Below are 10,311 nucleotides of genomic sequence, written 5' to 3' on the forward strand. Positions count from 1 at the left end.
CTCGAACTTTGCATGGGAAGCCCATACAACCCTGGTGAAAACCCATGAATTTCTGTCCCTCCACTGCATGTCAGTGTGACCACGGATGTCCTGGGGGCTGTGGGACAGTGGTGCAGCACCGAGGTCTGTTGTGTCCTGGAGGGCTGGGGCGGGGGCTGCGCTCCCCATCGCTGGCGATGCTTTGCAGGCTCTGATCATGCAGGGGAGCCCCACCTAGGTCTGGCTGCATGGGCAGGTTACCTCCCGGGGACCCGGCAGAGGACTTGGCATCAGCCCTCTGGATCAAGGTGTTTCCTTGATGCAGATCCTTGATGCACATGATGAGTTTTCCCAGGATGTATCCGCTGGTACAAGTGAACAACTGCCCCCATCCCAGTGTGGAGCAGAGGGGAGCAGCTGAGCCGTGAACGGGACAGTCCCTTTGCTTCCAGACACATCTCCACTGCATTCGGGGAAATCTCCAAAGTCACTCTCTGCTTTGCACTGTAAGATGGCTCTTCTGCACTGTCAGTGTGTTGTTGCTGCTTTTGCTGTCTGAATTTTTTCCAGGCTGTCTGGGGCAGCAGCTCCTTTCTCTCCAGGAATTTTTAGGGAGGATGTTTCCAAAGGCCGTGTGGGGGTGGCTCATCTCTGCTGGCTCGGCTCCTATCTGGAGGAAAGGCTGCTGCAGGTATGGCCCCACAGCAGAGCCCTGCTAATCCAACTGCCTCTGCTGCCTAATGACTTTCTCAAGGTATTTTTAGCTGCACGTAAACTTCAGGAAAAGCTTTTTTGCAGCTGAACACACTGTGGCCTTTGTTCAGGCTTCTGGGAATGGGGAGGTAATGGCTCAACGGCTGCGGTGGCTTGCACAGCCCTTTCCCCTCGCAGTGCATTTGCAAGCTGCTCAGGAGCATTGCAGCCTGCTGTGGGGGGCTGTCGGAGACCCCTCGGGTGATGCTGAGCTCCTGCTGACCTGCTCTCACCTGTGCCCAGTCTGCTGCTTGGTGTGGCAAGGCTTCTGGTTCAGGAGCAGCTCAGAAAGGAGCTTTCAGAAAGGGCTGGTCCTCCCAGGGGTCTGCATGTGGGGGTGGCCATCAGGGGAAACCATCTCACCTCTGCCTCCTGCCAACAACTGTCTCTGTTGCAAAGTCAACTTGCAAGTGAAATTAGCAGATTAAATGTCCTTGATCCTTACTGGGAGCTCTCGGGGCTCGAGGGACAGGGGCAATGAGTGGCTTCCCATCGGCTTTATATCCCACTTGCTGCTCGGATGCTGGAGTTACAAAGCAGATGTAGCTGGGCAGGCGGAAGAGCTGTTTGCTGTGCATGGTGCTGCATCTCCCCTGCCGTGATCTGGGGGTCTGTCCAAGGCACACGCGTGGCTACCGGGGCACACGTTGTCCTGTCCTGCCATCGCGGTGGCTGCACGGGACGGGTGAGCGCTGCAAGTGTCCCTCGCAGGGAGCCGAGGTGGCTTTTGCTGCTGTTTTCCACGCAAGAGGTGCCTGGGTGTTGGCACAAGGTCAGAGTGTGCCCTGCCCACGCTCATGGGGTGGCTGGGACAAGGGAAATTGCAGATTTTCCCCATTATAGCAAGACTAGTCAGCATTTGGAAATAGAAGCTCAGCCTCTAGAAGCAGAGCTGCCAGCTGGAGAGTTTAAAAGTAGTTGCCACGTCCCTTCTTACTGTAAGGGGGGACTCTGCTCAGGACTCGCCGACTTTCTACCTGCCAAAGGCACCAGACACCTGGCAAAAGACCGAAATGGCTTTGTAATCCCAGGCAACCTGGACACGGAGCCTCCGCTGTGTCTGTGCTGGAGGAGCTTCTGCCAGGAGAGGCAAGCAGGAGTCCGGGAAGCAACTCGCTGTGGGGTTACTGCTAAATATCTGCCTCTCCTCCTGCCCGCAACAGGAGGCAGGCAGGACCCAAGCTTGCTGCGGTCTCTGCTGCCTGACACTCTGCCAGGCACGCTGGATCGTGCCCGTGCTTTCACGGGAGTTTCCTGTCTTGGTCAGGATCATCTGGTTTTCTTCATCTTATTTTTATTAACCCTTGTCTCTGAAATAGCTCTGGCACTGAATTCCAACACCGCTTCTCCTTTCCGTGCCAGCAGGCTTCTCGAAATGCTCACTCTGGGCTGCCGAGGGTGCCTGCAGCCGGGACTGGGGGTCCCCAGCCAGATGTGAGGCTGAGGGTGCTGCTGCCTGTCATAGCCCCTCCACCAGCGACCTGCCCAAACAGCTTCAGTGCTTGCAATAAGGGCAAGAAATGCAGGCGTTCAGCTGGAAATTGGGGCTCTGTGGGCTGTTCGTTAGCTGGGCTAGAAAATGAAGCTGCATGCGGTGGTACCTGTACCTCTGGGTAGAACCAGGGTGCTTGGTCCAGCCTGCTGGAAAATTCCCTGTATGTGGAGGATCTCAGGGGTGGCACAAAGATGCTTCTCTCTTTGGGGGAAGGAAAGCGTGGGCTGGAAGGAGCAGGTCTGAAAACAAGAGCTATTGCTAATTGCCTGCAGCATCTCTCTGCTTAATGGAGTGGAGAACAGAGCTCGCTGCGCTTCCCTGGCTCCCTGTTCGGTGCAGGGCTGAGGTCTGGGCTCTCGTGGCGGCGAGCCTTGCACCGCTGCGATGCCCTCAGTCTGCGTGAGCTGCGATGGGGCATGACTTCAGTCGGGGGTAGCTGGTCTTGGAACTCATCATTGGCCGTGAAGAGCAGGAGCAGCCTTTTCCAGCCCTCGTGGGCAGGTCGTCGCAGGCAGGAGCTGCAGGAGGGATTTGCAGGCTGCTCCCTTCGCAGCAAGTCGGGGTGTGCTGTGAGCCAGCAGGTCTCTGGGTGCTTGGGCTGGTCTGAGCTCTCGGGGTGGTCTATGCTGACCTGTGGGCAGTTCTCATCTGGTGACTTCACTCGGAGGCTGAGCTACCTGGGTGGAAACTGCATCAGTGCCACCAAGTTACGGTGGCTCCAACAGCCGAACCACATCCTATGCGAGCGATGCTGGGATGCGTGTTGCTGGGAGACCGTATTGCCTTGCTCGATGCTGCTGTTGGGAGCAACCTTCAGGACCCCTGGTTTCCTGCAGGGGGTTAGAAACTGTGAACATGAAGTGCTCGCAGGTTCACTTCCAGCCCAGCTTTGTGTTGGTGCACATGAGCTGGGCAGGAGCTTGACCAAAATGACTTGTTGGATCATGCTGCCTGTAATGCAGAAGAGGAACTTTCACTTTTTGGAGTCTGTGAGCTCTTCCTAAGGGTCCTGGAAAGGCTGTGAAGTTTCAGGCTCCTGGCAGGAGACTTGGAATCGCTGCCTGCGTGTTCATCTGGGGCTCTGCGGGTCAGACAGCTGGAAAGTCTCCAGGTCTTGCTGGAAACTCAGTGGCCAGTACCCTCTGGGACTCCCATCTCCCTTCCTTCTGCATTGCAGTAACAGGGCTTGCTCCCTCTCCCTTTCGGATGGAGCAAGGCCCCTTACTGCAATGCAGAAGCTGCACAGGAGAGTTGATGTATTCCAGTTTATCGATTCTCTTTACAAAAGTAAGGATAACGGGTACAAGATCAATGTCAAACAGTGCCCAATAAAAGGCGGAATCCCTTGGAGCAGCAAACAAGCGCTGGGTTAGGTGAGTCATTCATATTAGCCAGGCTTTACCCCGTAACCAACAAGCAAAGGCACCTGCTGCATCTCAAGCTACTGCCTTTGACCAGCGGGACTTCCCACGAAGGCAGTGGGAGAAGCGGCCCACGCCGCTGTGCCGGCGCAGGGACTGGCTTTGTGCCTCCACCTGGTGACAAGCCCGGGTGTTGCCTGTTAGCCTGCGTGATTCGGTGTGGTTTGCGGGATGGGGAGGGAAATCACTCGGGGAGGTGTTCTGGGTGGGGTGATGGGAGCAAGCGGATCTTGCTCCTCTCTGTAAGGACAAAGTGTATAAATAGACATCTCTTAGTTTTCTCCTGACTTGCCTTCGTAGCGATACGTGATGGGATGCTTGTCCTATTATTTATTCTGCCTGCCTTTGCACTGCCGGCGGGATGCACGCTAACTGGGGTGTCCTTAAGTCCCCGTGGGGTGGCTGGGCGAGCGGAGGGGCAGAGGTGCAGCTTTTCGTAACGCTGAAGGATGCACCAAGTCAAACGCCACCTCCCCTGCCTCCTACCTGGATCACAGTGTCAGGGCGGGGGGGATTTATCCTTCTCTCTTCCCCACCTCCTCGTTCACATAATCCACTTAATCCCCTGACGGTAGGACTTTATTACTGTCAGCTCTGCGGAGCCAATGTTGCTAACAGGCAAGCTGTCTCCTCTGTCTTGCATCAACAAAAGAGCTAGCCAAATCTAGTCTTGGTACCTCCAGCAACGATCCTACAAAGCAGAATAAACACAGCTTGATTTAATAAGTATCCATGTCTCCTCTTAGCACTGCCACTTTAAAAACAAAACCTCTGGTGTTTACATGTATTTAACAAATACAGATAATCCTTAGTGCTTTTCTTACTGAAGGCAACTTTGGGAGCTGCCTGATGTTACGGGATCACACTGCGGGTCCAGTTCAACAGTTCAACCATCACACTGCCATGGTGGAGAATCCGGAATCTGGATGGGAGTGCTGGAGGGTGGATGGGGTTGAGGAGTCTGAGTCTGTAGCTGTTGTTTTAGCCGTGCGCTGACTCTTCGCTCTGATCTGTGCCCTCAAGGCTGCTGTTGCAGAGTGGGATACGGTTGAAGAAAACCAGTGTTGAGGTTTTAATGTTGTGGAAATCTTTTCCTCGGCTCCTGCTGTCTAAGCAGCCAGGCTGAGGTATTGCAGGTCCCCTCTTGGGACTGGGGGTGGATTTAGGCCTGGGAGATGGCCATCTGGTTCGAGCTCCTGAACGCTGTGCAGTCTGCATGGAGCTTGGTGTGTGGCTAAAGCTATAGCGGCTTGAAGCCCACCAGACCTCCTCACCGCCCTCAGACAGTGCCTGTGCTTTCTTGCCTTCCCCCTGACGGGCTGTAGCCTACTTGAGGAAAGATAAACACACAGCATCTTTCTCCTTGCCCTGTGTCAGTAGTCTGGGGCTAACCACTTGCTGTGGCACTGGGATCCCTTAAACCCTGCCCCAAACTACCTTATTTCCAGGGTGTCTTAACGTAGAACCTGTCATTGGGAATGGAGACATCTCCTGTCCCCAGGAGAGGGGGGTGGCAGCAGGTGCTGCTATTGACTCGAGCACTGTGTGTTGGATCTGGAGCTGCCCAGTGGGCTGTAGGCAGCTGAACAGGTTGGGTGTTGCTCCCCAGGTCGTGGCTTCTCACTCCAGAAGATCGTACTCTCCAGAAAATCATTCCAAGGCAACGGGCTGTCCCACTTACCTTTTATTCTTGTTTCCCACAGGGGTCCTGACAGCTGGAGAGCACAACTTTCCCTTTCAGTTCCTGTTACCAGGTATGATGCAGATAAATGGCTGAAAGCACTTCCCTGTAAGCCTTGGCTTTTGGAGCCTCTTGAGCTGTGCTGAGCAGGACTTGGGCTGGATGGCAGAGGCAGGCTGGCAGCTTGGCCTGGAGATGCTGGAGGGAGGGTAAGGTGAGCCACAGACAGCAGAGGAGCTCAGACGAGCAGGCACCTTCTGCGCTGGTGCAAAGCTGGGTCTGAGCTGTCGCTGATGCCTCTCTGAGCGTGACCCTGTGAGCTCTCTGGGTGTGGGCAGGGGTCCCAGCCTGTGGCTAGCCAGCCGTCCTGCCCAGAGTGTGCTCAGAGGGAGGATCTCTGCTCTGGCACCTGTGGTTGCAGAGGATCCCTTCTGTAAAGAGGTTGCAGCAAGGTCTCCAAGTGACCTAAGTGTCCTGCCCCAGGTCTTTTTGTGAGGAATCCCCATGTGATCTGTACTCGCAGAACTCCTCAGCTGAAGAGGAGAGCTGTTTAAAGGGACTGTACTTCCAGTTCAGAAACGCTTGGCTTGGCTCAACCTTACGATCCTTTTCTTTCTCTCTCGACTCCAGCCTCTGCTCCTACATCATTTGAAGGCCCTTTTGGCAAGGTCCTCCATCAGGTGAAAGCTGTGATAGACACACCGCGCTTCTCCAAGGACTACAAGTGCAACAAGATCTTCTACGTTCTCTGCCCTCTCAACTTAAATGACATCCCTGACATCGAGGTAAGAACAAGGAGGAGCGTGGCTGGGAAGTGCCAAGGTTTCAGTGCTTGTCCTTGTCCTGTGTGCTGTCTGGGGAATAATTGTGTGGTTGGACAGCTCTCTGACTGCATGCCCTGACTGTGCAAGAGCAGGACAAGGACTCCTGGTCTGTCCTGCCTTGCCATCAGTCCCTGCTCCAAGTGATTTTTGGCTCTTCTGCATGTTGCTTTGAAAGATTTAGGTGAATTTTCAGCAGGCGGAGAGAGGTGTTGGCCAATAGCACCAGATGGTTGTAGAGACCTGGGGAACTTGCTTTGGAGGGAAGAGCGACTAATAGGACAACAAAACTGGGGGGATGGAGAAGTGAGACCTGTTGTCTGGGGCAGTGCTGTGTCGCTGGTTCTGTGTGTCCTCTGAGACCAGATATTTCTGCTTGCTTGTTTTGAATCTCTGAGTGTCTTCCTGGAGGCTTTCTGACTCTCTCGAGCCAACATCTCTGTCTCTTTACTGTCCTGCAGCAGCCCAACACTATGTCAATCACCAAGAAGTTCAACTACAAGCTTGTGAAAAGTGGCAATGTTGTCTTGACCGCCACCTCGGATCTGAAAGGGTACATCGTGGGGCAAGCAATCCAGCTCCGCACGGACATAGAGAACAAATCGGGCCGGGACACCGGGGCTGTGGTAGCCAGTCTGCTCCAGGTAAGCATCCAAAAGGATGTTTCTTTGGCTTGTGGTGGTGCACCACTCCCCTGAGGCCTCTGTGAAACTGGGGCATTTCTCACCAGCGTGCATCTCTGCTGCGTGTGGCTGGGAGATGGCAGCAAAGAGTCCAGAGCCCTGGCTAACTCGGTTTCTCTCTGCCTTCCTGGGGAAAGAGGTGGTAGAACTTGTCCTGCTTATACCAACTCAGTCTATCATACAATGATGAGTATTTCTGCTCTGTAATATGCACTTTGGGTTTGTGCTCATGCTTATTTGACAAAGCAGTTTGGGTGGTTTTGTGTCCTGACTTACATTTGTGGGAGACAGAAGACCATCTGCAATCTTTCTGCTAGCTGTATTTTCTCCTGTCTGTACAGAAAGTGGCTTATAAGTCCAAGCGCTGGATTTATGACCTGAGGACCATTGCAGAGGTGGAAGGGTCAGGAGTGAAAGCCTGGAAACATGCAGAATGGAAGGAGCAGATCCTTGTTCCGGCACTGCCCCAGTCCATTCTGCAGGGCTGTAGCCTCATACATATCGACTACTACATCCAAGTGAGTACATCAGCGCTCCTGGGGAGCTCCAGTGGGCTCTGCTGCAACTTCTGTGCTCCCTTCTGGGTTGAGCTCAGTCGCTGAACTCTGTAGCTGTGTGGTGCAGGTGGCCCTCGCATCAGGTAAACCTTCCCAGTGCAAGGTATAATGAAGAGGATGCCACTGTTTTTCCTTCTCTTCCAGGTTTCCCTGAAGTCACCAGAGGTTTCAGTCACTCTCCCCATTTATATTGGTAACATTGCTGTGAACAGGGTGCCTCTGAGCCCCTCCCGGTCCATCCAGCACATACCATCTGCAGTGGTACCCAGTGCCCCCCCGGAGGAAGAGGAGGCTGCCAGCGGTTATCACCCAATGGACAATGTCTCAATCCCCACCAAAAGCCATTCCCAGCAGCAGCAGCCATTTAGCTACGCCCCAGGACTGAGCTTCCAGGAGATAAGGGTGGACTCGGAGCAGACGGGCTCCCCAAACCATCCCACGCTCTGCCTGTCGACGGGAGCCACTGTCCCTTACTACGCTGAGGGGAACGTGGTGCCCGTTCCCACAGCCAGCTCGCTCATTTTGCCTCCGGAGTACAGCACGTGGGGCTACCCATATGGTGAGCAGCCCGCTCCTGAGATCTGAATGGGCTGGGCGGTGTGGTCAGAAAAGTCTCCTACCGCAAAAGTCTCTTTGCTAGCTGCGAACTGGGTGGGAATATAGAGATGTCGTCCTCCCCGGGGTCTGATGTCAGAGGGGATCATGAGATCTCTCTGCCTGCTTTAGCCTCCGGAGGCGTCCCCTCTTACAGCTGTAAAAGCTGTCTGTCCGTTCCCACGTCTACACCCATGCCTGCCCTGGGCTTGTCATGAGAGGATCTCCCTGTTCTTAAATGAGCTTTCAGCCTCCCACTGATAGAAAAACTTCTTGGCTTGTGGTGAGGCTGGTGGGAGCAGAGCCAGGAAAATGATGTAACTGAAATCTTCTGTCTGACTTGGAGTGGGCCTGCAGCTGGTCTGAAGACACAAGCTGTGGGGGTGGGAGCTGAGAGACTGGCCAGGGTAGAAAAGCTTGGGGAAATCCCAGTGTGCTGGATTCCTGGAGCCGTGCTTGTCCCAGTGGCTGGGGTGGCAGGGACCAGGGGTGTCTGTTAGCACAGACTGTTGGCACAGTCCTACCCAAATAAACCCGTCCCATTAACACGGGGGTAACGAGGCACTCAATGTATCACTTCAGCCCTGGCTTGGAGCACATGAAGCACCTGTGATCTGGGGGTGCTGGAGTTCGTGAGGATGCTTGTGAAAGAAGGGGAGGAACAGAACAGGACTTTGAGGTGCTGATTTTAACCCCTGTAGTCATCAGGACAGGGATGGAACTGGCTGGCTCAAATTCTGCGTGTGCACACGCAAACCCCGTGCATTTCAGCAGGGCAGGTTGTAGGGTCCTGAAGAGAGAGTGCCTGCATGCATGGCACAGTACGTGTTCGCATTTTGCTTTACTCTGCACTGAGTTACATAGACTGGGGTGAAGGGAACCTCCCAAACACCTACCATAACTGCTCTTATTCTTTCTTTCCCCCGCAGAGGCACCTCCATCCTACGAGCAGAGCTGCAGCAGTGCCAACTCCAGCATCAGCAACGGCAACTAGCCTCCCCTGCTTCCAATCCCGCTGGCGCTGCCCACCCCCGGGCACCGCGGTTCACCTGCCTACTGCAAAGTCTGGTACAGCACAAGGCGTCTTTTTATCTCTCTGGCTGCTTGGTAAATGGCACATCCCAGCCTGGGCTTTTTAACTCTTTTTCTAGGGAGAAGGGAGGGGGGGGATCCAAAAAGGGCAGCCAGAGCAGTCTGAGTGTGTGTGTAGGAGGGGTCTGGGAACCTGAACCATCTCCTTCTGCTGTACCAAGTGCTGGAGGACTGGTTTTGCCCCAGGGATGCCCTCTGCAGCAGCCTGTGTTTAAAGTACTGTAGTCAACACTAACTGCTTTACTATCAAAGCACCTGCGATGCCTTATCTGAAATGCTCCTGACTTGGCATGTCTCCACTGTAGGTGAGGGCTGGGCTCTGTGGACTTTCCCTTCTCTTTAAGGGGCCATGTGCTCTCCAGAAATGGTTTTGACAGCCCTTCCTCCTTGTCCTCTAAGTCCTAAAGGTAGCAGAAACAGGAGGTTTCTTGGAGTAAGCAGGTTCGGAAGGTCAGGGACTCTTAAAAAGCCAAAAGCACAAGCCCTCGCTATACCTGTGTTGTGGGGGGAGTGACCGGCAGCCTTTGGTCCTCTCGCAGTGGGCTGCACCGCTGCCTGCGTGCGGTGAGAGAGGAGCAGGCTCTGGCACCAGGGAGCTTGCTGGGGCACTTGCTCATAACCCAAGAGGCCTTGGTGAGCTGTGGAGGGAGAGCCTGATGTTACTGCGGGGTGCCCACCAGCCAACTTCTGGCCTTCTTCAGCAAGGGTGACTTATTCTCTGAAAAGCCCTGGAGGAGACAGTCCATCCTTGCTCGCTGCTAGACCCCAGCGCCCAGGATGAACAGCAGTAGTCAGTCTCCAGGCGGGGGGACCAGATCCCCCGTGTCCCATCTCCCACTCCTGCAGGGTGCCCTCTCCATCCCAGCTGCCGCTGCCTTCGGCAGGCCAGAATTCCATGACAATCAAGTTACAAAAGTGTGTCCGATGCTACCTCTGAGTCTGCCCGAGGACCCTGTCTGTGGAAGCCCTTCCCTCTGGGACGACCCTCCCTCGAGGCTCAGCCCGGCGTCTCTCGCAGGAGTGGTCAACGCTGCCAAGCTGGCGTGCGAGGGTGCTTGGCCTGGGGACTCCTACTGGTTTACCGCTTGTCTCCTGGGCCACCTCTTGAGCCACAGCAGGGTGTGAAAATGAGGGAGTGGGGAACACAAACTGCTGCGCCTCATTTGCAGCCTCCGCTGGACCTGGCAGGTTGGGGGAAGAAGCTGGTGGATGTAAACCAACATTTTTCTTTTGCG

At 54.8% G+C, this 10,311-nt stretch overlaps 1 protein-coding gene across 1 annotated transcript in view; it reads left to right on the plus strand.

Moving 5' to 3' along the window:
* The window catches only part of ARRDC1 (arrestin domain containing 1), a gene marked incomplete at its 5' end in the record, with an annotated part of 18,049 nt that extends 8,376 nt beyond the window's left edge, over positions 1–9,673 (plus strand). The window contains 6 exons of the mRNA XM_009704555.1: positions 5,352–5,402; positions 5,960–6,114; positions 6,612–6,794; positions 7,175–7,351; positions 7,535–7,949; positions 8,914–9,673. Coding sequence (XP_009702857.1) covers positions 5,352–5,402; positions 5,960–6,114; positions 6,612–6,794; positions 7,175–7,351; positions 7,535–7,949; positions 8,914–8,978 — 1,046 coding nt within the window. The remainder of the gene's footprint in view (positions 1–5,351; positions 5,403–5,959; positions 6,115–6,611; positions 6,795–7,174; positions 7,352–7,534; positions 7,950–8,913) is intronic.
* Between the last annotated feature and the right edge of the window lie 638 nt (positions 9,674–10,311).

The sequence above is a fragment of the Cariama cristata genome, unplaced genomic scaffold (genome assembly GCF_000690535.1).
Source record: "Cariama cristata isolate BGI_N322 unplaced genomic scaffold, ASM69053v1 scaffold35347, whole genome shotgun sequence".
In the NCBI taxonomy this organism is placed as follows: Eukaryota; Metazoa; Chordata; class Aves; order Cariamiformes; family Cariamidae; genus Cariama; species Cariama cristata.